The 27,233-nt window shown below is 43.0% G+C and overlaps 1 protein-coding gene across 2 annotated transcripts; it reads left to right on the forward strand.

Annotated features, from left to right (window-relative positions):
* Positions 1–309: 309 nt before the first annotated feature.
* On the forward strand, positions 310–27,233 carry SLC16A14 (solute carrier family 16 member 14). 2 transcript variants are annotated; one of them, XM_082631057.1, is made up of 5 exons: positions 310–751; positions 7,478–7,749; positions 12,889–13,032; positions 19,637–20,614; positions 27,045–27,233. In XM_082631057.1, the coding sequence occupies exons 2-5, from the start codon at positions 7,491–7,493 to the stop codon at positions 27,194–27,196; spliced, it is 1,533 nt and encodes a 510-aa protein (XP_082487183.1). In that variant the 5' UTR covers positions 310–751; positions 7,478–7,490; the 3' UTR covers positions 27,197–27,233. The 2 variants fall into 2 exon arrangements, with proteins under 2 accessions (XP_082487183.1, XP_082487184.1); XM_082631058.1 differs by having other exon boundaries at positions 310–455.

Genomic DNA, 27,233 nt, shown 5'->3' on the forward strand with positions numbered 1-27,233 from the left:
CTGTACCTGGTACCCACGAATGCAGGAGCCAGTTAGATACCGGGGAAAGAGGAGGGAGAGGTACCACCCAGGGATGGGACAAAGAATAAGGGATTTTCAGTCCCCTTTGGCTGAGAACACTTGCAGGGCCTGCCCGACTCTTCCCTCACAAACTGCCATATTTTGCGGTCCAGCCTTGGGTGACGGTTTTTTTCATCACTTCTCCCCTATCTCAGAGAAATGGAAGATACTTCCATTCCCACCTGCATCTTAGGTTTCGGGCCCTTTCCTCCAGTTATAAACGTGCCGAGAGCATTAGCGAACCTCAGCCAAAGCTGGAAACTACAGCCGGCCACGAGAGTGTGCACGTGAGGTGACTGCAATTTTTTTTTTTTTTCCTGCCAAACCAGAATTAGCCGGTATAGGAATGAACGAGCATGGAGATTTGAAATTGCACGGATTGGAAGGAAGCTCAGGTTAGGTTCGGGCACCTCCAAACGCACCCTTTTTAAAGCCACACGGACTGAGGCCTCGAGCTCCAAGCTCCACAAAACGGAGCTGGCCCGGCAGCGAGCGGCAGAGGCGCCGGGAGCCCGCACAGCGCGCCGAACCGGGCGGAGCGCCGAGCCGCGGGCACCGGCACCTCCAGGATGATAGGCGACGTCGCCACAAATCTCTCCGCCCAGCCGCTCAGGGGGCTCCGAGGGAAACAGCAAGTTCGGGGGTCGGGGCGGGGAGCCCAGTGAGGCCGCCGCCCCGAGGGCTGCGGACAGTGAGTATCCCGGGCCGCGCGGCATCGCGGGCCCGGGGATGGAGCGGCGCCGGGTGCATCTTGGGCTGCGGTGGCCGCTGCGCCCCAGGCGCCCGGGAAGCGGCGGTGCGGGCCCGGGGCCTGGTAGGGGAAGGCGGCCAGAGTGGTCGAGGGCATGGCTGAGCCGGGGCGCGGGGGTCCCGCCCAGGCCGCCCGCCGGGGTGCTCTCGAGCCGCGGGCGAGGCCACCTCGGGGCGGGCGGGCGCGCCGGGGCGGAACGTGGGCACGCGCCGCGCTCCCACGGCGGCCAGGGCCCCGCGCGCGTCGTCCAGGGCGCACGGCGCCCCTCGGAATCCCCGCCCGACCCCAGATGCGCGCTCGTTCCCGCGTCCAGCCTTGCTCCCGCCTCCTCTCCCGGCCCGCGTTAGCCACTCGAACTAGCAGTGCTGGGGGGAGAGGGGGAGACCCGGGCGGGGGCGGGGCGGCTGCGGGACTTCTGGGGGTGCGGGATGCCTCCCCGCGCAGGCCGCCAGCACTGCGATCGGCCTCGCTTCCCCGCGGAGCTGGCGAGTTCCGGGCGCGCGGGGACACGCGGGGTGCCCGGGATGGGGGCCAGGGGTCTCGGGGTGCCGGGGAAGGGGGAGCACACAGCGCCCGGGAGGGGGCCCCGGGGCGGCGGGGGCGGCGCTCGAGGGATGGGGGTTGGTGCCGAGGCCGGATTGCCGTGGGCCAGCCCAGGGCGTGCGGACGCTGGTACCCCAGAGCGGTTCTGATCAAGGCCCCTCGGGGAGGAAAGGAGAGGCTAAAATGGGGCGAGGGACCCGGGGCGGCCATTTCGGGGCTAGACACCGCCAAGGCCACTGACGGTGTTTTAGGAGCTCAATTCTGCTTACCAATTAATTAAGCCGTTTTCTTTCTGCGGAAAAGTTGATCCAGGCTCTCATTAGCAAGGATGAGTAAGGGTTATTATTGGGCATTAGAAAGATTCCTTTTCACCTTGCCTGGCGTGTGTGTGTGTGTGTGTGTGTGTGTGTGTGTGTGTGTGTGTGTGTGTGTGTGTGTGTGTGTGTGTGTGTGTGTGTGTGTGTGTGTGTGTGTGTGTCTGAGAGAGAGAGAGAGAGAAAGATAAAATAGGCTTTGGAATCCCTCAGGCCCGAGTTCAAATTTGGCCTCCACCACCGGGTAGTTTAACCTCTCTAAGCTGCATTGCCCCCATTCTACAAATAGCCTCAATTTCCTCATCTGTAAAATGGAGCATTAATATCAACTGGACAGAATCGTTGTGGAGAAGCCGTTAAGCCCAGTTCCTGACCCATAGAAGGCATTTATATTTTTAGTTCCCTCTGATACAGCGTGAACCTAGATAGGGTTCCCCGTTTCTCTTGCGCTGTGGTCTCTGCATAGCTCAGCTCCCCAGCCTTGGCTACTCCAGCCTCTTCAGCCTGTTGGCCTCAAGTGCGCCCTCTAAAGGCTCAAGATGTCCAGTGCGCGCCCGGTCTAGAGGGCAAATATCGACAGAGCCAAATTACAGATGTGCCCGCCCCACACCCACGTCTAATGAAGAACCTGCTACCAACATACTCTGTCACCTTTGGGGAAGATTGTATTTTTAATTTTAATTGGGCGCCTTCCCCTTTACTACTTATTTACAGTGAGCTCACCACATTCTAACATAATCAACAGTAGCCAAATTAAAAATCAATGACTTGCTTATAAAACTCCCTCCCCTAACAGAGTTGTGGAAAATTTAATTTCGTTTTAATTTCTGAAACACTCCAACAGGCTATATAGTATTTTCACTTCTGCCAGTTACCAGGTAAATATGTAGCTGACCTCCATGTCATAGCCTGCGTGTGTTACTTCATTTCCCCCATGAATGGTTTCTCTTTCACCGGTAATAAACTCACTGTAGGGAAGAATGGGAAGTTGACTGTTGATCCCATAATCTTCCCATTTCCTTCCTTCAGCTTCTTCAGTGCAAGACCCTAAGGTTACGTGCAGAGCTTCCATTCTAGGTGAGCCCAGAATGGGTTACATTTTACACATCAATCCTTAGCAGAAACCCCACGCTCACTGCTCCACTTCCCCCAATGTCCCACAGGTGTTGTCATTTTGCATGTGTGTCAGTGTGTGGAAAAGATGGGGGAGCTTGAAGACCGTATGGTGAAGAAAGACTTGGAGCCTGGCGAGAGGTGGCCCAGAAACCCCTCCTGGTTCTCCCTCTCTCTCCAGGTGCAGAGGAGGGTCCTAATGCTCAGATGATTATTTTGTATCTTATTACATAAATGCTGAAATGCTAAAGCATACTTGGGGGTGAGGGGACAGACGTTTTTTCTTCTGTTGCCTTTTGTTTGTTTTAGTTAATCTGGCTGTACAGTCAGATAACTCTGATTAGTCAAAACAGGAATGACTTTTAGAGAGATTTGGGTGTGAAATGCAGACAACCCCATTGCCTGGAAGATCTTCAGGGACCTCCTGCGGATCTGATGGAATTTTGTTTTACCCACCCATAGGCTCCATCTGATACTATTTTCTACAGGCACAGTTGTGCCTCTTGAAGAAAACTTTTCCATTAAACGCCATTTAATGTTATTTCTTTATGAACAGATAAACTGGAAATGTAAAGAGCAACTCAATGGCAACTGCATCTCTTAACCCATAAGATAAATAATTCAGTGAAAATATAAAGTTCTTAACATTGCTTAGAAAAGTGCTTACTATTTCAACTCTTAAGCTGAAAAAATATGACTTTTGTATTTTTATTATTTCAAAGTCTTTCTTACATGTAGGTGGGCTTTAGGAAAAAGCCAAGTTGTGTGTTTTATCTCATTAAACATATCTCATTAAACACAGATTGTAAAACAATGTTGTTATTATTCATCTAAGCCAGTCACACCCCTTATCAAGCTGCCTGGTTCTCCTCTTTCTGGCTCCTTGGGATTCTGTGTACAACTACCAGGGGCAGAGGGAAGACAACCATCAGACACCCCTTCTGAACCCTTTCTAGCTTCATCCTCCTGGAACTTTTGACAGGGTAGCTCGGTTATGGGCTGTGAGCTTTGGAGAGCAAGGGCTATCCCATCCCTTTCTATCGCCAGGCAGACTGTCCTCTCATGGGGAGAGAGGAGGGTGGTGGGAAACACACACACAAGCCTACAGCCCGATGCAGACTAGACTTCCCAAGGGAAGTGGCTCTGAATTGCCACTAATCTACTGTAGGCAAGTAGCTGAACCAGATGATGTTTAAGAGATAGAGAGAGGGGCCTTGACTTTCTTATAATAAAGTTAATTACGTTTATTTAGATTTTTTTACCAAAGAGATAAAGAAGAGGAAATTACTTGGAAGACGATCGTCCAAAGAATAATCTCCATTAACATTTTTGTTTCAGTCCAGTCTTTTTTTCCTACAGATACATATTTTTAACAACAACAACAACCAAAAAGGAATTATTTCATGTGTCCCGTTTTGTGACCACCGAGTATAATTTAACCTTAGCGTGACCTTCTTTCTCTGTCTTCAAAGAGCCCGTACAGTTTTATTTTTTTTTTTTTTTTTTTTTGATTTTTTTTTTTTTTTTGCTGTACGCGGGCCTCTCACTGCTGTGGCCTCTCCCGTTGCGGAGCACAGGCTCCGGACACACAGGCTCCGCGGCCATGGCTCGCGGGCCCAGCCGCTCCGCGGCATGTGGGATCTTCCGGGATCGGGGCACGAACCCGTGTCCCCTGCATCGGCAGGCGGACTCTCAACCACTGCGCCACCAGGGAAGCCCCAGTTTTATTTTTGATGGTGCACTTGCATTGCACGGCTATACCATGACTGACTGATTTAACATGTACCCTAATGTTGGATATTAGAGATGTTTGCAGGGGGGTTGTTTCCTCATTATTTCAAGGTTTCACTATTAGAATTTAGTTGAATCTTAAAGGATGAGCAGAAGAGGACCAGGAGATTAGAAGGAGAGAAGTATGTTCCCGAAAGAAGAGAAGGTCATGCACAAAAGCTTGAGAGACTGTGCCAGGTTCAGGGAGCTGCAGGTGCTTCCATGGGGCTGGAGAGCAGAGTGCAAAGCTGAGGAACAGGAGAAGGGACCTGGCAGAGTGGCAGATAATGCGAGGGGAGAGCCTGGAAGCAGACAGGGCAGTTTGGACTTAATCCTAAAAATAACTTGACCGGGTGGGGAAGTTACATGGTAAGATAGCATTTTCTCATTCCCAGCATCCTCGGTAATGGAGAGGTGAAGGGAAGAACCCAGCAGAGAGCAGCAACATGGGCAGGAAGTGTGGTGGCTGAGCACTGGGTATCTGTTTAAGAGATAGAATAATTTAAAAGATAAAAATAATGGGTATGAGAGAAATGAAAAGTCAAGATGAGCCCCAGGACAGATCCATTAAATTGCTCTTCCACTGGCATCCTTGGTTCCTTAGCACCCGTTTCTTCCCAACAAACTCTTCATCTGGGGATTAGCGAACTTTTCTTATAAAGGGTCAGAGAATAAGTATATGAAGTTCTGCAGGTCACATAGCCTTTGAAAAGGTAAAAAAAATTCTTAGCTTAGGGGTGTACAGAAAGAGTCTGTGCAGATGGCACAGTGTGCTTCCCTAAAAGAGGCTGGGAGCTGGGCCCTTGGCCACAATTTGCTTCTCTGTCATTTTGTCCACATCACAACACTGCGGAGAAAAGCCCCATGGTTGGAGGTGTTCCGAGGGTATTTGGGACTGTCTTTTACCCCACTTTCCTCCACTGCAACAAAATGGTTTTCAGTGATAATCACATGTCATGGTCAGCAATAATCATTATTTTCTGATTTGCTCCTCTTTTAAAATAATTACTTGAAACAAAGAATAGATTTCCATTTTAAAGTCATAATTCAGATTCATGTATCGACTACAAATTTCACGTTCCAAACCATTGTTTTCACCTTGCAGTCTTGGCACTCTGTTTTGCTCTTTTACGTGTTAAACAAAACTAAAGTCTCCAGGTGCGCACATAGAGTGACAAAAGTCAAGTAGCTGGCGTCCTGGTCTTCGTCGCCGCCATCACGGTGCTATCACAGTCCATCTTGAATGTCCTGCTAACGGCAGGGAGTGATGTGTGACACTGCAGGCACTGCAGACCCAAACTGAGCCAAGGTGTGCATCAGCAGTTCTGAACTCTTAGGAACTTACTCTCAAAACAGATATGTGCATTCAGGTGGCCAAAAGGCACATGAAAAGATGTTCGACATCGCTAATAATTAGAGGAATGCGAATCAAAACTGCAGTGAAGTATCTCACCTCACACTGACCAGAATGGCCATCGTCAAAAATCCCACTACTTACCATCTTTTCTCCATCTACCCCCTGCTTCCTCTAGTCTCAGAGGATGGGTCAGTCTTCCTGATCAAGACCAACCCTGTCCCACCACCTCTGGGATTAGTCATTCTCTCTCTCCTTATCCTCAGTTTTTATGCATACATTCCATTCTCATCCTAAAAAATAAAACAAAACCAGAGACTTCCCCTGACCTGGCATCGTCTCACCTCTAGCTCCATCCAACGCCCTCCTCTTGTTTGAACAACTTGAGAGACAGATCTATGCAAAGCACAGGTCCCATCTTACCTCTTCCTTGTGCAAATGCAGCCACCAGCTATTCATTATATACAGGATAAACTCCAAAATCCTTATCTGGCACATAAGGCTCTTCAAGATCTAGCCCCTGGCTCCCTGGTAACCTGTATGCCATTGTGGTATCCGAATTTCTGTAATCTAATTTCCAATTTTCTAAGCAATTTTCTAGCTTCCCAGGTAAATGCTGGGAATGGGAATGGATGGAGGGGGTGAAAGTATGTTTTGTATATCAGACATAAATATCACCATTATTAGAAGACTCTGTCTCCCATTGTAAGATCATAAATTGGCCTTCTCCTTTACCAATCTCTCCTGAGTTGGGTTCGTATGAGTCGGTCTCCCTGAGGCTAACGCACTGCTGCATTGAACAAATTGAACACCTGGACCCACAAAACTGAGAACCAGAGCCTCTGCCAGGCGCCCACTCACCCCCACCCCCAAGGCCAAGCTACCCTGTCTAAGGCCAGGCATCTTCCTTCTCTAACATCTTTGTTGTCACCTGTCAGTTTCCATCTCAATAAGGGACACAAGGCATGGGCTTTGGAGTCAGGAATAGCTGGGTTCAATTCCTGGCTTCCTGTCTAGCTATTATATATACTATCTCCTGGCCATGAGAATTTGGGAAAGGCACTTCACTTCCCTGAGTCTATTTCCATTTCTTTAAAATAGCCATAATAATACTTAAATATAGGATGACTGTAAATATGAAACAGGTTTCATAAAAGCATTTGGTCCTATGTAAAAGTGAGGAGTGTTCCCAAATCTGCATAATGAAAAGATTAATCTAGGGCTTCCCTGGTGGTGCAGTGATTGAGAGTCCGCCTGCTGATGCAGGGGACACGGGTTCGTTCCCCGGTCCGGGAAGATCCCACATGCCATGGAGCAGCTAAGCCCGTGTGCCATGGCCGCTGAGCCTGCGCATCCGGAGCCTGTGCTCCGCAACAGGAGAGGCCACAGCAGTGAGAGGCCCGTGTACCGCAAAAAAAAAAAAAAAAAAAAAAAAAAAAAAAAAAGATTAATCTAAAGGTCTGATATGATGGTGGGGCCACTTTGGTTCTGATGGGTAGCTAGAGCCTTCCAGAAAGATGGAGATTTTTTTGTTTTGATGTTCAGTGAAATTATTTGTCATATGTATTTCAGAACATCTTGGAAAATGTATACAAGTCATGAAGACATTGGGTATGATTTTGAAGATGACCCCAAAGATAAGAAGACACTTAAACCCCACCCAAACATTGATGGCGGATGGGCTTGGATGATGGTCCTTTCCTCTTTCTTTGTGCACATCCTCATCATGGGCTCCCAGATGGCCCTGGGAGTCCTCAATGTGGAGTGGCTTGAAGAATTCCATCAGAGCCGTGGCCTGACGGCATGGGTCAGCTCCCTCAGCATGGGCGTCACCTTGATTGTGGGTATGTTTGCATGTGGCCTGTTGTAAAACTGAATAATTATAAAATGACAATTCCTCACTGTAAGTAATGTTTTATATTGTTGAAACGTTAGATATTACATTTTAGTGGATGTTGCTGTTGTTTTTACTGTGGTCAAATGTACATAACATACAGTTTACCATTTTAACCAGGTGTAGAGTTCAATGCCATTGAGTACATTCATCACCACCATCCATCTCCAGAACTTTTCCCATCTTCCCAAAGTAAAACTGCACACATTAAACAATGTATTTTGTAGTTTAATCTAACCACCTAGCAATCTATGAAAGCAATTCTTTTCTAGTTGGAGATACTAAACAAAGAAATTATTAAAAATATGATATGTTGCCATGGCTAATGTGTTTCAGTTTGAGAACTAAACAGCTTTTACTGCCAACTGATATTTAATAAGCACCTATTATATACCAGGTGTTTTCCCTTACATCATCTCATTTAACTTTAATTCTCTCAACAGTCGTAAGAGGTAATTACCACTATACCGTAAAGCTGTTCAATTCCTTTACTTGAAAGTAAAAGCCATACTTTTACGTATAATTTTTTTTTAGTTTAAAGGGTTTGTGATATATTTTATACTAGAGACATAATAGGCCTCAAATCTCTTCCTAGTATTGTGAGAGTATGCGGATGACAGGCATATGTGTGTTTGACAAGAGTCTCTGTCTTGTCAGTGATTTCCACATTGGTAATTAATTGCTTGAATTCAATTCAGAGATTTGTTGATCTTGGCTGGTATTCAGCCAATGTTATTTTGGATAATACCAGCGACATTCGTAACAGTGGCAGTGGTAATGATAGAAAACAGGACAGAATGTTACTTCTCAAGGTGTGTACAGGGGGTATGTGTTTATCACAAGGAATTATTACTGATCTGGTTTTTAAATTAAATAAGGGCACCATTCTGTGTGTGAGAGAGAATTGTTGATAAATCACTTTTGCCTATAACTGTAATGAACTGACTCTTCAACCCTGCCTTGGCCTTGTCCAAACCAGGACTGTTTATCATATGAGAAGTGCAGGTAAGTTAACCTCAGTGCAGGGAATTTGCTAGTTTTGTGTTGGATATAATTCTACCTTCGTAATAAGTCGGTAAAGAAAAACTGTGCTTCTAAAATATGGGTTGACCAAAACGTTTGTTTGGGTTTGGCCGTAAAAACCCTAATGAACTTTTTGGCCAGCTCAAATACTAAAAATCCAGTTTTCTTACCTTTTTAAAAATAAATGTTTAGAGGGTAGAACAAGATACTTACAGATTCAATCTAGAAAGTGTGCTCAAACAGCAAAAAAGAAGATTCAGCCAAAGACCAGGATATTTGTCCCAGTATTTTCCAAACCATCTAAGAAGGTTGTCTTCGGTATTACTTTGTGTTTCACAAGTTCTACAGGAATAAGCAATGGAAATCAGTCCTGAAATTATTGGATGTGGTTCTGAAGATGATCCCCCAAATAAGAACACCTAACTCATAGTGGTGTTGAAATGTGATTGTCATCTTTAATTAGGAGGTAACTGTGGATTTTGAATTCTGTTTGAGAGTCCTTGATTTCCAGACAGTGGAACTTTAGATTGTAGACTAACCTTTCTTCAGGAAAGGTGGCTGCCAGATAAACATCGTTTGTCTTGCAGCTCAGAAATTATAGCACAGCAAGGCTCATAGTTATGTAAATGAAATGTCTTTTATTCTGCTTATCATGACCCTAAATTGCTATTCATTATCTAAGCTGCTGGTACAGGTGGTGGCAGATATGTTGTTTGCTTGGAAAAGCAAAAAGGAGCTCTCCTTTATTTAGCACTTACTGCATGCCAAGTGCGTGTAATGTACATGATCTCATTTGATCCTACAGCAGCCCTGGAGGCCAGACCATCATCTTGATCTCACAGAGGAGAACATGCAATGCTCAGAGACATTAAGGAACTTACTGAAGTTAACTTGTAGCCAGTAAGTGTGGGACAGGCTTCAAACCTGGTCCACTGGACTCTGAAATGGTGTCCACTATACTGCACTGCCTGCCATGACATTAAATGAGAACTAAAAATATGTTTGAAGTGAATAAATGTAAATTGTTTTCATTTTCTAATCATTGTTAGGACATTGAGTTACCTCTTTCAAATTTAAAAATTCCATGAATTATGTTACAGAGTTAAAAGCATTCTGTTGGGCAGTGACTTGCACGTGGGAAATTCCATTCATTCTTGTTTCATTCTTTGCTAGCATGAATTTTGCCAGTTCCTGCAGAAGGTCCCAATTGTTAAAAAAATGTAATCACCTTGGTAGTATCTACAGCAGCCTTTGTGATAGCCCTTGGAATAATTCTTGGTAGAAGCCATGTTGTTAGGGGTAACTATAGGCTGCAAAGGTCATTTACTTGCTAAGTAGATTTAGAGCAGTGGGTGTCTATCTTGGCTACACGTTAGATCCACCTGGGAGCTTTTAAAAACCATGCCACTTGGGCTGCACCTGGAGCATTAAATCAGAATCTCTCGGGATGGGACCCTAGCATCAGGATTTTTCTTTAATGATTTTTTTAAAGTTCCTAAGTGACTCCAACAATCAGCCAAGGCAGAGAGCCATTGATTTATTGCAGGGAAGGGTTACACCAAGAGACCAGGTATTCAATGAACTAGCTACTTTCATCCATGATTGTATGCCAAGGCTCACCTCAGATTGTTTCTCTCCTCACCTGAGCTTTTTTTCCAACCTATGAGATGCTGGGATGGGCAAGAAATCATGACTTCCTCAGCGTGTTCCTGCAGCAATGCGAGGCTTTATTATGTGGGAAATGGGCCAAGATTCAGATTCCTTCCGAAGAGGAGAAAGTCTGACAAGGTGTATAATCTCATTCCAAAACAGTGAATTCCTCTACAAAAGTGGGACTCTTAGCCAAAGGACTGCATCTCAATCGTATTTTCCCCTCTCCTTAGACTGGGTGTGGAGTTCTTTTCATTTTGTTGGATGGCAGTTCTATCATGGAGATGCCAACTGACCATCAGTAAACAATGCATAGAAAATGAAACTAAGGATCCGAAAGTTTGGGTCTGACTCCTTTTTTTTTTTTTTTTTTTTTTTTTCTGACTTCCTTTTTTTGATAAATCTATATTATGTAACCGTGGAGGAGTCACAGCATTTCTGGGGCTGACTTTGCCCAGCTGCGCATCATAACTGACTGTAGCTGCGGCACACTTGGTGCCAGAGACAATGAACTAAAAAGCCAGACACCGTTACCATCTTAATGTTCTTTTCAGTAAAGCAAGCAATACTTCCCTTGAGATACATAACATTCCTCCAGATATGAATTTCTGTACTTATTTGGGAATTTTCCCCCCTTTTCCCCCAAATGCTTTCTTAATGCAGTGTTTCATAAACATGCAGTATCACAGAAAAACTTGCTTCTGGGTCCTTCCTGTAATGTGGGAAATATCATTCTACTGAACTGTCAACATGCATTGACCCTTCATATCTTAAAAGACCTATTAACAGCAAACCAATGAATCATGCATTTTTCTCTTTTTTTAACCCACTCATCTGAGATTTGAAGTGGTGAAGTGACTATGGGTTTAGGAAAATAAAAATATTTATAGAGAAATAAAAGACACTCTTCAACTTATGGTTTCTGAATTTCAGTTCCCCCTAGTCATTTCCTCAGATGTTTATATCAATGTGCTTAGCTTATATATTGTTTATATCATGTGCTTATTTTATAATATACATAATACAGTATATTTGTATAAGATGTTTACTGTATTGTCTATTCTAAGAGGTTTATCTACTGAATTATTTTCTGTAATACAGCAGGATTAATTAAATTAGTAAGTCTCTATCTTCTTAGTTTTGAGGATTGGATCCTCTCAAAATCACTAGACGAAAAAAAAAATTTATTAGCAGACTGTACCCAACTATGTGCATGAATATTGTTAGAATTGTAAAGGAAAGTTTTATTTCAGTTTGGACAAGAGGAAGCTCCTTAGACTTCAGCAAGTTTTTAACCTGAAATAGTCCCATCTGAACATAGGGTTTGATAACTATATAAAGTAATAATGATCAAAAAAAAGATGATGTTTAAAGTGCAATGCTGAATACAGCCTTGAACTGTATTACTAAAATATGGATTGCTATTTGGATAAGGAATCACTGACCTGAAGGCAAGCATTAAGCTTCAATGACACCAGAAGCTGCCACAAAATCAGGAAGGAAACAAAGAGGCTGACAAAAACTAGAGCATCATATAAAGGAAGCAATGAGAAAGTATATCATATACTGCATTGCTGTGAGTATTGGCAAATATTGTACAACCAGGGGTAGACCTGAGTCTCCACACAGTGTCATAAATGCATAGCCTGATGGGTCCAGTCAGGGACTAAGAGTCAGTAGAGGCTGAAGTATGTATGAAGCAATGGAGTTCTTTCCGGCTTGGTTTGCATCTGGATATCCTCATGAAAACAGGCTATAGGTTCCTTTCTTGAAGCATGGAGGTCCTGAGAACCCCCCTTTCTGTACTCCCTTTAGATCTACGGTAAAAAATTCAAATGTATACAGAGGCCAAACAAGTAATATAAATGAGGGCAGGATGTCAAATACAAGGCTGCAGGGAAGGGTGGAGACTGCAGCAAACTAGAGAGGGTGGGCCACAGCAAAACAGGATCAGCTGCTGCACAGGTCCAGCTGCTCTGGACTGTGTGGGAAGGTGTTCTGTGTGGCCACTGTATTTTTGTGAATAATCTTAATTTTTAAATGTTGGCAACTGATTCAAAACATTTTTAAACTTTGTTCTGGATAAACAAAATGCATCCACAGGCTGGATGGAGCACCTAGACCACTAATTTAGGACCTCTGCTGTAGACAAGAGAATGAAATCAACTTGTCTTTATTTCAGGTCTGTCTTCCTTGAAAATCTAGAACCTTGTGCTCTCCAGTGAAATTACTGAAACCTATCTTTGCATGCCAAAAGCTTTCTGCACATAAAGCAGGGGTGTGGTTTTGGTTTGTTTTAGTTGAGAGCTCTAGTAATATTGTATTCTTTGTCTTCATATGAGGACTCCCTAAGGAAGTAGGAAAATAAAATGCCATTAGTCATTTTAGTCATTCTTTTTTCAATGTTCTGTGACAGGACCTTTCATTGGCTTGTTCATTAACACCTGTGGGTGCCGCCAGACCGCGATCATCGGAGGGCTGCTGAACTCGCTGGGCTGGGTGTTGAGTGCCTACGCTGCAAACGTGCATTATCTCTTCATTACCTTCGGAGTGGCAGCCGGTAAGTGTAGTGATTTTCTTAAACTTGACTTTATTTATTTATTTACTTTTATTTTTGGCCACTCCACGTGGGATCTTAGTTCCCCGACCAAGGATCGAACCTATGCCCGCTGAAGTGGAAGCGTGGACCCCTAACCACTGGACCACCAGGGAATTCCCTTAAGCTTGACTTTATATGTTTCTGTTGGGCATTTTGGCAATGAATTTCACTGTAGAGAAAAGAGACCCATTAAATATTTTGTCCTTTTGTCTCCTCCACCCCAACCCAACCATATCCTATCCTCCAGGAAATACTTTTTAATATAAGATATTAAATATGCCTTAAAGGGGCTTCCCTGGTGGCCCAGTGGTTGGGAATCCGCCTGCCAATGCAGGGGACGCGGGTTCGTGCCCCGGTCCGGGAAGATCCCACATGCCGCGGAGCGGCTGGGCCTGTGAGCCATGGCCGCTGAGCCTGCGCGTCCGGAGCCTGTGCTCCGCAGCGGGAGAGGCCACAACAGTGAGAGGCCAGCGTACCGAAAAAAAAAAAAAAAAAAAAAGCCTTAAGCGTGAGGAAACGGCCTAACAGCTGTACTTGGCCTTCCTAATAGATTTTAATTAAAATTTCTATACCTGGTTCTAAGTGCTAGTCCCTTCTCTTGTAACAAAACGGGCATATTAATAACATTCATCTCATTTAATAACTGCAGAATCCAGCGTGAATCAGAGAAAAATCATTTTCTCCTTCACCCCTGTTCAAATTAATGGAATAGCAGCAAAACCCACATAGATGTAGAGACTCTAAGAATCAAATCTAGAGCAAAGTGTCAGTCCCCAGGAGATATATAAAAATTGGCTGCCAGGCAGCACAGTTTACATATCTGTTCTGCAAAATGTACTCCCGGCCATAATTTCCTTTATCAACAGGTAGCAGAGTGCACACAGGTAAGTAGTTTCTTACTCATACAGTTGTATTTCTGTGAACCAGAGCCAGCCTGACTTTTTTGAGGACAGAGCTCTAATCCTAATAAGTGGCACACTGATGGCAGTGTTTGCATAAGAGTTCAACGTTAGAGGTTGGAATTCTTGCTTTTTTCTTCCACTTGCTATCTGTGTGACTTTGGGAAAGTTACTTAACTTACTTATGCCTCAGTCTCCTTATCTGCAAAATGGGATAATTGAGTGCTTGGTTTACAGGGTTGTTGAAATGATTACATGAGATCATCTGTATGAAGCACTTAGCACAATGCTTGGCACATAATGAAGTCTTGAGCAAATGTTAGCTAATATTTAATTGTTATTGTATATAACATGTTTATTATATTATAAGCTTAAGTATATGCTTTATGGTAGCAGGAGTGAACATAAAAACTCACTGTCCATATAAGTTGACAAGTTGGTTCTCTGTAATGTACATCTGTCCACATATACACCTAAAGCGCTTCTGTATCCTGTGAAGCTGAGTTTGGAAACCATTGATCTGAAGGACTTGATAACAGCTCTTAAAGAACAACTCAAGATATTTTCCCTGAGGCATTTTAGAAACTTTGCCCCATAACAGTCCAATGAATAGAGCTGGCACGGGGATTTTTATATTATAGGTGAGGAAATAAACTCCTTCCCCTGAGACTAAGGAGCCACACTGGGGTCTCTGGGCAGACATGTGGGAGCCCCTAGGAACTTGGTCCGTGGGGTTCGGTTATATGGACTATGACTTGATCCCCATAACTGGGACTTGAAATTTATTCCCATCATCTAGAGATGTCTATGGTTAGAGACTCTTTGTTTAAATGGAATTTTATTTCTTGCAGTTAGTTGCTTATTGGTTCTCAAATAATATGGTCTCCATATTCATTCATTTGTTTATTCATTCACTTATTTAATCAACAAATATTTATGGATACAAGGAATTCGGAAAAACAATCAGGAGGCCAGTGAAAGGAAAGTGTTTCTTGAGACACCTCATTGCTCCCTCTTTTTTTTTTTTTTTTTTTTTTTTTTTTTTTTGCTGTACGCGGGCCTCTCACCGCTGTGGCCTCTCCCGTTGCGGAGCACAGGCTCCGGACACACAGGCTCCGCGGCCATGGCCCGCGGGCCCAGCCGCTCCGCGGCACGTGGGATCTTCCGGGATCGGGGCACGAACCCGTGTCCCCTGCATCGGCAGGCAGACTCTCAATCACTGCGCCACCAGGGAAGCCCGCTCCCTCTTTTTAATACAGGAAACACTCAAAGAAAGTCTCTGAAAATAAATGTATTCACCTCCTCCACAAATATATATATATAATTATGTTTAAGTGGAAAATCCAGCTAAATCAGTTAGCTTATACACCATTGGGCTGTTGTTAGTGAGGCATGGTGAAGCTGACTGACCCCTATTTAGTAGAAAAGAAAGAAAGTTAGATGCAAAGATCTGCAAAAAGCAAGTGATTGAAACAACAAAAAAATAAATTAAAAAAAATTTTTAAATAAAAACAATTTTTAAAAAGCAACTGGTTGAGATATATATATATGTATATCACTGTACAATAATGTATATTTGAAAGAGACTTTGTTGACATCTTTCTTCATTACAAAAAAGCATTTGAGGCAGATTTGTTTGTATTTGTTTTTTAACATCTAGGCAATTAAAATTGCATGGATGTCCTCCTATTAAGCAGAAAACTAACATGTTTGAGCGATCTTACTTAGCCAGGAGAATCTAGACAAATTTCTTCAGCTTTGCCATTTAAGAGCTCCATTCTCTTAAACTTGGCTTCTGGAGACAGCTTTGCCCCGCTATGCATGCTTTTTACTCAGAACCACAGGATCTTCTCTCTCCCTCTGGGCCTTCTTCTTCTGCCTGGCTTATCTGGGTACAAGCCCGGCCTCTAAACCTGAGTATGGTGAAGAATTGTTCCAGGGCCCTGCTTGACCGCTGGGCTTGAGCCTCAATATCCCCAAGGCCCGTTCTATATGCTCATAGAATAATTGTGCTGATTACGAATCACAATGTCACATTAGGAAGGGGAGATGCTGTTAAGGACATGGAGAGGGCAGTAGATGCTTGTAGCATTAGGCATGGATTTTTTTCCTCACACATGGGAGCATTATTATTAAAACGAAGTTATAATTGGTGCTACTCTTATGCTTTGTCCCTCAATTCAGTTCCTATTAGTTATTTCATTCTGCTGCTGTTTAGAGATCCATAACCACATTAAATTTAGGTTGCTGGTTATTGTCAGTGACAAATCAGATTTTAAAAAGTAAACTTTTGTGCCATCAGCAAAATGCAGAATGGACAAATTGAACAGGACAAATGATCTAGTTTCCTCAGCAAGTAAATTGTGAGAGAAAAAAAAGAGAAATTAAGACTTAAAATATGTATCAACAAATAGCAATGTGTGGGCCTTACTTGGATCCTGATTTAAAACAAAATTTTTAAAAATACGGTCATTTATGAGAGAATTGGCAATTTGAACACCTTTGGATATTTTATATCAAAGAATTATTCATTTTTTCAGATAAGATACTGATATGATTATGCAGTTTAAAGAATTCTTCTATTTAGAGATTTATACTAAAATATTTGCACATGAAATGATATAGTTGGGATTTGTTTCAAAATAATATGGAGGAAGGAGTGTGTGTGTGTGTGTGTTGGGGTAGAGGTGGGATTGAGGCAAGAATTGCCAGGAGTTGATAACTGTTGAAGCTGGGTGATGGGTATGTGGGAGTTCATTAAACCACCTGGTTTTTAAAAGCTTACTCTGAATCTGATTCAAACTGTTTCATTAACCAATAGCCTGTTATAAGAGGTAAGAGGGTAACATTAATTGACAGTGTGCTATCACATAGGTGTATTGCACTTATGTATACATCAGGAACACAACACCAGTGAGCTGCATGTTTAACTGACTTGGTCAAGGTCACATGGTTACTTATGGGGGGCGGTGGAGCCAGGATTTAAACCCAAGGCCAGCTAGGTTCTTTCTACTACACATCTCCCCAGTACAATCATAAGGACAATAATACTGTGCCACAATATTTAATATCAAAGAATTTCTTGGTTCTTTAACAAAGAATTATTTTTTCAAAATAACCACTGATACACTAATTTTTCAGCTAAGTTTTTTGTACCTTAACTGTGGAAGTATCAATTTAACCTGTATGAAAAAGGTGGCTATTATTTCAAAATATGATCACTTTACTTTCCCATAGAACTTTCTTTTATTCATTCCATTCCTTTGTTATGTGCCAGGCACAGTCCTAGGTGCTTGGAAGAGATGTGTCAGTAAACACAATAGAAGAAGATCCCTGCCCTCATGGAGCTTATAGTGGTAGTTGTAGGGGAGAAGGGGTCAGATCATAAACAATACACACAATACAAAGTAAATTATAATACTGTCAAGTACTTACTATAGGAAAAAAGAAAAGTAGGGTAAGAGAGATTGGGAATGGGAGTGGGAGGCAAGAGAGGCTTGCATTTTAAAGTAGGATGGCCAGCTGTATACCTGAAACTAACACAACATTGTAAATCAATTATACCCCCACCCCAATTTTTTTAATAAAAATAAAAAAATAATAAAGTAGGATGGTCGTGTGGGCGATACTGAGAAGTTGAACTGTAAGCAGGAGATGGGGCCCAAGCCCTAGGGCTCTCTGAGGGCAGGACCATTCCAGCAAAGGGAACAACCAGATTTTATAAAGAGATAAGCTCCTCACAATTCATTTTAGCCAAAGAAATCTTCAGAATTCGATTAATTTTCTCAAACAGCATGCAGATAACTGGAAGTCAACCAACTGGTCAGGATATAGGACCAATTTATGGACTATTGAATGTTTTTCTATGTCCCTTTTAAATATTAGGAAATTAGAGATTTCTGCCTTTTGTGGACTTCAAACCCATAAAGGTTAATTCAGAGTTTGGTTCAAAATTAAGGATAGCCGTTTTCTTCATGCTCCTCTCCCCCTGTCACGCAAATGATCGCTATGTTGCCGCCCTCGCTGAGGCTTGGCAGGTGGCTTGGGGACCTGCCCCTGCTTTCACTGGGAATTACTTGGAAGCTGGCTTAATTGTTCTTAAGACAAGGGTATCCATCTAAGGAGCAGTTGGTCGAGGATCACTGGGCCCTGACAGTTGCTGTAGATTATCACTGCTCTAAGGTAAATAAAGGAGGCAGGTTGCGTCTTGGAGCTTATTTTAGAAACTGAAGCAAAATCCTTCTGCAGCAATCTGCTGGCAGCCGGGCAGATGAGCAGTGCAGGATGAGAGGCAGTGCAGGCAGTGGAAAGGGACCAGACTTCTGCAGTTGGGTCTGAATTCCAACCCGGATTCTCCAGTTACCTGCTGCAGGGTCTGGTGAAAATTTCTTAATCTCCATGAGGTTCAGTGCCCCCTTTTATAACATGGGTATAACCACAGGTAGCTTTTGGATTAGTGTGAAAACTAAATCAGATAAAGCCTGAAAAGCAACTGGCACATCCTCACCACTCAATTAGTGGTAATTGTTATTATGTTTGCATGTATGACCACTCTGCTCTCCTTCCAAATTCAAGTAATTCTGAAACTATTAAATGATGCTAAACTAGGGAAGCTTCTCGGCTTTGGGGAGTGCTATTGGTCCAAGTCTCTTTTCTCCTATCAAGCTGCTATCCTAATGTCAGGAGGTTGTGAGCATTAGAACCGTGTGTGGCCCCATGACCACCTGAAGCGGGGCTTATGGTTTCCTTCTGTGTGTACCTAGAAGTTAAGAACACAACCCTCAACCTCTTGGCCAGCATTTTATTTTATTTCATATTTATTTTATTTTTAAATAGGCTTCATTTATAGAGCAGTTTTACGTTCAGCAAAATTGGGCAGAAAGCACAAAGCACTCCCAGTACAGCCTGCCCCCAACAGACACAATCTTCCCCACCAGCATTTTAATTTTGTGCCCGTAAATCACAAACCGTTCCTATTTTCTAAGAAAGATACCATTAAAAACCAGAGATGCAAATGCGTATTAGGTGATTTTGACATCTAGTAGCTACGTATCCTTATAGGTACATTTTAATTCCTTTTATTCTTCTAATTCATTTGGGAACACATTGGCCCATTCCTGAGGCTTCTGTAAATTGCCTGGAGTCACTCTTCATCCCCTTGTACATGAGCACTTTCCTGTGTATTAAGTGCAATGAACGCTGACAGCAGAACCCTCAGAATCCATTCATTCTTTCAACAAATCACGAAGCACACGCTGCATGTTCTGAGCAGTGCCCGGCATACCAGGGGTGGTAATACAGGCACAGTCCTGCCCTGGTGGAGCTTATATTCTGATGTGAGAATGCAGACTTATTTTATTTAATTCTTTTATATATATTTGTTATTTATTTATCTAATATAATAGTTGTTTATTATTATTATCATTGGAGTAACCTATGCTGAAAAGCCTGTTGGGGGAAATGATGGACTAGAAGCGGGCTTCTTTGGGTGAATCTTGGTACTTACCCCTCGAGCTCCTTTTTTACAATCATGATTATTTCTTTGTTTGAAAGAAAAGTTATAGAAACTAACATAATGAAATGCAGATGATCTTTAAAGGCTGCAGATTCGGGCTATGGCCATTTACGCTGTGCCGTGTGCCTTTTCTTCCCTCTCGGGTGCGCAGGCTTTGGCAGCGGGATGGCCTACTTGCCGGCCGTGGTCATGGTGGGCAGGTACTTCCAGAAGAGGCGCGCGCTCGCCCAGGGCCTCAGCACCACCGGGACCGGGTTTGGCACATTCCTCATGACGGTTTTGCTCAAGTACCTGTGCGCAGAGTACGGATGGCGGAATGCCATGTTCATCCAAGGCGCGGTGTCCCTGAACCTGTGTGTTTGCGGGGCGCTCATGAGGCCCCTCTCTCCTGGGACGGATGGAGACGACCCAGAGGGGAAAGAGCCACACGTCCTCCCGGCTCAATCCACCGACTCTGTTCGGTCCAGTGGACAGCTGGGCGGAGCGGAAGAGAAGGGGGGCGGCCCCGGCACCGAGGACTCCCTCGGGGACGTGCCAGCCCAGGCGTGCCACGAGAAGGCTGCACACAGAAAGGACATGTGCGCCTTTCGGGTTCTGAAGACCGTGAGCCGGCTGACCATGAGGGTCAGGAAGGGCTTCCGGGATTGGTACTTGGGCTATTTTGGGACAGCCTCGCTCTTTACTAATCGGATGTTCGTTGCCTTTATTTTCTGGGCTCTGTTTGCATACAGCAGCTTTGTCATCCCTTTCATTCACCTCCCAGAAATAGTCAATTTGTATAATTTATCAGAGCAAAACGATGTTTTCCCTCTGACTTCGATCATAGCAATAGTTCATATCTTCGGAAAAGTGATCCTCGGCGTTGTGGCCGACTTACCTTGCATCAGCGTTTGGAATGTCTTCCTGATGACCAACTTCACCCTAGTCCTCAGCATTTTTATTCTGCCCTTGATGCACACGTACGCTGGCCTGGCAGTCATCTGTGCACTGATAGGGTTTTCCAGCGGTTATTTCTCCCTGATGCCGGTGGTGACTGAAGACTTGGTGGGGATTGAGCACTTAGCCAACGCATACGGCATCATCATCTGTGCTAACGGCATCTCTGCGTTGCTGGGACCACCTTTTGCAGGTAAACCATTCAAGGCTTTAAGAGCTTAGAGTGCATGTAGAAAGTCGTGTTCTCATTTATGTTAAAAGTCCAGGATGAATAAGAAGAAAGTTTCCATTCGTGTACATGGTCCTTTTTTTTTTCCCATTCCTGCCCCCAATTTCTGTTATAAATTTTAGCAAGTTAAAGGTCATTCTTTCATGTAGAATGTAGATGAACTTTTGATCCCTAACCTGTGAGATCAATGGCCAGGCTGGTAAAGCGCACAGTGGAATAGTGCAGAGCCCCTGCCCCGTCCGAAAGAGACAGCCTCTACCCTGCTCCAGCTGATTTCCATCACCAAGAAATACAGAAAATCATTGCTAGCTCTTCTATTGTTAGCTCCCTCCCCTATCGCTGTCCAAGAGAAGCTAGGACTCTGCACTCTTAGGTAACATTTCCAAATTTTCAAAACACTGTGTGTAGGTCCAACAGAGCACTTCTGTGGATCTCGCCCTGTAGTAGTTTCCTACTGGTGCTGTAATAAATTGCTACAAACTTAGTAGCCTAAAACAATACAAATGTATTATCTTACACTTCTAGAGGTCAGAAGGCTTAAATGGATCACAATGGGCCAAAATCAAGGTGTTGGTGGAACTGCATTCCTTCTGGAGGCTCTCAGGGGGAATCCATTTCCTTGCCTTGTGCAGCTTCTGGAGGCTTCCTGCTTTTTGGCTCTCGGCCCCTTCCTCCATCCTCTAAGCCAATATCATAGCATCTTCTCATCTCTCTAATTCTGACTCTCCTGCCTTCTTCTTTCACTTTTAAGATGCCGGTGACATTGGGTCCACCGGATAATCCAGGATAACCCCCATCTCAAGGTCCTTAACTTAATCACATCTGCAAAGTCCCTTTGGCCACATAAGGTAACATTTACAGTTTCCAGGGATTAGGATGTGGGCATCTGGGGAGAGTTGGGACATTCTGCCTACCTCTGGCCCAGAGGCCACCAGTTGGCAACATCTAGGGTGAGATCTCTCACATGTATTCACCTCAGTTCAATGGAGATTTTGCTTCTTGCATCGGGCATACCAGAAGCCGTAGGCACCACCAAGGAGTCCTGTGTCTGGGCCAGGTACCTCTCTGAGCCTGTCATTCTGGTCAGGTTTTAAGCTTTGTGGTAGGCAGACCCAGTCCCCAAGAGGCCAGGTACTGGGCAAAGGTGACAAAGTCTACCCACTGTCCAGGGACTGGAGGCAGGAGCCCGCAAAGTGTGGCAGGGGCTGGGGCCAAATGTCAAAACAAAGGTGCTCTGTGGAGGTGGCTATTAGGGCAGCCAGGCCAGGCAGGACTGGTGACAGTTGTCAGAGCTGCCAGAAGTTCTGTGTAGGGTTTTAAGCTAACCTGGTAGAATCTCACCTATTCAGATGCCCCATCCTCTGCTTATCTGGCTGCTCCAGGCCCTTTATCCTCATATCCTGTGCAGAAATACTTCTTCCCAGTGGATGGGGAACCTCATGGGTGCAGAACAAAGCCCTCCCCACCCCTTTCTTCCCAGTCTCTCTACAGAGCCTACAGTCACCTGTCCTAGAACTACGCTGGCAGAGGGCTTATGCCAACACAACCATTTTTAGGTCCCCCTCAGGACTGAAGCTCAAGAAATCATAGATTTTTACCTATTCAGCTGACAACACTGACAGCTGGCTGACAAAAGGTTTAAGGCCCAAGAACTGCTTTAGGAAACCCAGAGGCTACATAAGGGGCCCCTCCTGGATCAAGCTGCTCCTATTTTCTGCTCGTACACAGAGATGCAGGCCAGCATTTCTAGGTGACAGTGAGTATCTATAGTAGTGCAGCAGACTATTATATTGGCAGCAGAAGAGTCAGTACTGCTCAGTGATCTCATAGTATAGAATTCTCTATCAGTTAGGGATGCATTTGGTTATAAGAGAACACCCTGACAATGGTAGCTTAAACAGAGATTTGTGTCACATAACAAGAAATCTAGAATTCAGAGACTAGATGATATTGGGGCAGTGTCTCAAGATCCTCTTGGCCTTTTCCTCATGCTAGTGGCCTCATGGTCACACAATGCCTGCAGTAGCTCCAGCCACTACATCCTCATTTATAACAAGAAAAAGGAAGGAACAAAAGACTCAGTCCCAGAAGACTTCCACTTATATCTGATTGGCCAGAACAGTGTCACACAGCTAGTCCAAACTTCAAGGGGAACTGAGAATTGGAGGACTTTACTTTCCATCCTCTGTACTAGAGGAAGGAAAGGAGAAAAGGACTGGGATTGGGGGGTTGGATCAGTCAACCAATGGTACCTTCCAAAGGAGTTAAATATCCATTAAGGGGATGGGGACATTATCAGTGGCTCATCCACCCTCTTGTTGGAAGTCCTTCAGATATATTGTATGTGGAAATAGAAGCTGCCATTGATGTTTCTTTGCAGGATCCAAGGGGTACTTCCTGCTTCTAATGGTCAGTCTGCGATTATTTTATACTGATCCATAAGATTGCAATGGCAGTATCACAACACAGCCGTGAGGTGCAGCAGAAGTAATTCATGATCAATGTTAATTAAAGCACCAAGGTTTGCCAGCATGGTTTCCTTATCCCATCCCTATGGTCATTTCCTTTTCACACAGTTGTATTCTAGTGCACTTTCTTGAGTGGAAGAGGAAGGAATCATAACTAGAAGACATGGAGTTATACCCAACCCTCAGTCACCAGTTCTGATCTCTGCTTGCTTCAACGTTCCTCCCTAGAAGTGGAGTCTGTAGCTGAATTTGATCCACCATAGATGGTAGAAATGATTGTATTACAAACCTGACATGAATATATGTCACATGCTGCCATGGGGACTCTAAAATCAATGTTCTGATGTACATCTCCAGGCCAGCAAGCTAAAGGGACCTCTCCTTTTTGTTTGTTTCTTCTCCTTCCACTGAATTCGTGCACTGAGGAATGCTGAACAACATGATTAGCTAACTGTATTGTGTTTAATTCATTGACTTTCCAGGCCAAGGAGCCAATATTGCAAGAGATGCAAGGCCAGCCTTTATGCATGATAGTGCCGAAGTGCCTGGCAATATGAGTGACTAAATAACCACATTAAATTCTTGCTAGAAATTCCAGGTTGGCTAGAAATTGTTACTTAGCTTGATGTGCTAGAAGGAAAATTACTGTTCACATTAGCTTTTTCTTTTTTAATGGGTTTAGAAATGAATGTGTTTTCCATTTTTCAAAGCGGTTCCTACTGGCACTAAAAAGTCTGGTACAATTTAGTAGCATGTTAGACAATCACACATTTCCATTTAGGAGAAGAATGTGCAATCAAAGATATTGAACAGACATTTCAACCATGTCATTCAGCAACCTGAACTTCACGATGTAATTCATTTATAATGTTACTGGGCATTCAGTTCATCACTTTTAAAGATATAATAATAGTACTTTTCTAGATGTTTCCAGGGTAAAGTATAGCAAAACTCAGCCACCAGATTTGACTGACCAAGGACCTACATGTATCTCCAATATTTGCATAAAGTATAACACCCTAACAACAATTGGTACTGTTTTTTCACCAAGAGCTGGGAACACTTATTTAATAAGTAAGAAAAATAGCCGTCACTCCTCATTTGACAGACTCAAATGAAAAAGAAATGCAGTTTAATAGGGAACCAAATTTTACTTTGAAGCTGTTGATTTCAGTGGATGGTTGGATCAGGATTGCCAAGGATCCAAGCTCCAAACCAAGGGACTGATGAGTTCAGACCTACAGGGAGAGATGGTGAAGGATGAATGAGGCGGGCATCTTGTCTGAAACATCTTGTTTCTAAAGAGTTATCGTCCCCATGTGTTGGGCCAAAGCACATGGCAAAGTACTGTCTCCTGACCTGCTTTGCATCTGACTTGGGACTGGGTTGAGTTCAGACTAGTGGAGATAGCAGGATCTGGAATTGTTTCAGATAAAGGTCGATTGGAGGAACCTATGGGATTAATTTAACATAAAATTGAGGACTACTCCAATTTGTACCAAACTTGTTTGGTAAAGTTGAGTGCACTTTTTGAAAAATTGACTTGTGAGTTACTTTAAAAGAATGGGGTGTGTGAAGATGCTTTTACAAAAGTTTATACTTTTAGGGGAAAGATGCAAGATCTTAAAATATAATTAATTCAACGTAAGACTGTAACAATATGTAACATACTTAGCACACATTTTCTATAGTCTGCGGAGACAAGAGGGAGGAGGGAGCGGTGGGAAGGAGATGGTAGGGTGTTCTAAGGGTGACGGGTTTATTACTGTCCCCCCAGAAGGGGGAATAGTACATGTACAGACAAGGTGTCAAGACAAATGTGTTTGAAACTCCAAAATATTCAGAATGGCTTGTGCTTGTGGTTAAGCTCTGGGCAGCAAGAGAGGTGGGCAGGGGCCGTATCACAGAGCCCTGGAGCTTGTACTCAAACGCTTGTAACCAAAAAGTACATAAATAGTATGAACTAAGTACAAATTAATTCTCCAATGAGGATTTTGTCCTGTCTCTGAGTCCGTGTTAGACAGTGATGGGAAATCAACTTGTTTCAGCTGTTGGTTATTTAGAGGCACCATTTCCTACTCTCAGTCACTTGATCATATGAAAAGGGAGGATTTAACTGTTAAACTGACAAGATCAGCTTCTGTATGGGATGAGTGGGGTATGAGAACCTCATTTATATGTATTGATTTTTTAGAAATTGTAGCTGAAGGTAGTGCTGTCATGTACTCTGCTTATAGAGACACACCACTCGGCGTTATCTGCAAGTGAATTATTCACTTCATCATAATTCACAGTGGTCCACAGCTGACAAATGGTGGCACCGAGCAAAAGCTGGGTGTGTTTTTGTTCATATGTCACTGTGTCTTTCTGATGCAATGCTGAAGCTGAATCACCGTTTCTGGATTATATGTTTAATCTTATCTGTCCTTCTTGTCTCAAACTGGAAATTAAGAAAAGATGATAGAACATTTACTCAGCCATATCTAAGGACTCTGGTATTCTCTTCTTTTATATATCAAGTAACAAACTCAAAAACTTGGTTTACTTTTAAAGTATATCCAGGATTCATAGCTTTTGAGGGGTTTTTTAAAAGTATACATTTTTGATGCTATTGTTTGTTTTTCTTTATGACAGCCTTGACTCATCCAGGCTAAGCACTAGATATAATAAACAAGAGATACAGATAAGCCACAGGAAGTCAGAGATACTAGTTTACACATTTAGCAGTTGCTTTTGTGTAGCTGTTTGTTGGTGGGAGAAGGATATAAGTTGTATTTATGCATTCCTTTGCCAATTAGATACTTTTTAAAAAAGATAATTTTCTTAAAGTGACCATGGAATACTGTGTTTGATCATTAAATCATTTATATTTTTCTTATGCCTTTGCTAATTAATGCACTTGTTGAAATGGAAAAAGTGAATGCTTATATTTACATTTTTACCATAAATAAAATTCTGTGTATAGCTCAATCCTCTCAGTTTGCATAGCTGGCTATGTGGGGACCAGGACATGTGACTGATCCTTAGAATTAATAACTGAAATGAATGAAACATTGTGCTTCATAGTTTCTGAGACTTTTTTTTTTCACATTTTAACATCTCTGAAATCAGAATACCTTGTACAAAGTTCTAAGAAAATATCAAGTCATATTTTAATTGATGATATATTTCTTTTTTATTGATACATAAGATAATGATGCATCACATAATTCATGGTGTCTTAGAATCCATGAAATATGGTAGTATCTTACAGGTCCTAGTAAGATCATTATATGAAAGTATCAGACTATAATAGTAAAGTATTTTTTTTAAAGAACTGATAATTTAGTTAGCATTTAAGGCTATATCTTTGGCAATTTAAACTTTCATAAATTTAAATATATAAAAGGTTTATAGCTGTAAATGTGAATTTTATAAAACCTGGAAATTTTGATTCTTTCTAGAACAGATATTTACCCTTATACTTCAGAATGAATGAAAGTTCAAATGTCTTCTGCTCAGCCTCTTTGTATATACATGAGAAACTTCTTCAGAAGAGTTTTGAGGTTTTAGAAAAGATTTGTGTTTATATTTGTGTACAAAGAAAATCATTAGATTCACTTTTTGCTGCTGGCTTTGTGCCGGCCTGAGAGTTACCCCAAGGGCTGTGGGCCAGAAGATTCTCCCTACAGGTCGGCCAGCTACTGTTTCAGTGCCTTTAAAAGTACCCCAGTGACTTCAAAGATAAATGCAGCCATCCCCACGCACCAAGAACTCTGGTTCCAACAGCCCAGACTTAAAAATGGCTAAATGAACTGTTGGGGCATTAAATGACACATAATAAATCCTTAGAGAATTATTTATAGTAGCAATAAATGCTTGCTTTGTGTTCTTGACTTTATTTTCTCAACTTCATTACACTGAATATATTCTTTTTTGTTTTGTAGGGTGGATCTACGACATCACACAAAAATATGATTTTTCCTTCTATATATGTGGTTTACTCTACATGGTAGGAATACTCCTTTTACTCATTCAACCGTGTACTCAAATTATAGAACAATCCAGAAAAAAATACATAGATGGTGCAAATGTGTAGTGTCCTGTTATGTTCCATATAAGATTTCTTTGTCATA

The sequence above is a fragment of the Mesoplodon mirus genome (assembly GCF_964341445.2).
Source record: "Mesoplodon mirus genome assembly, chromosome: 8".
In the NCBI taxonomy this organism is placed as follows: domain Eukaryota; kingdom Metazoa; phylum Chordata; class Mammalia; order Artiodactyla; family Ziphiidae; genus Mesoplodon; species Mesoplodon mirus.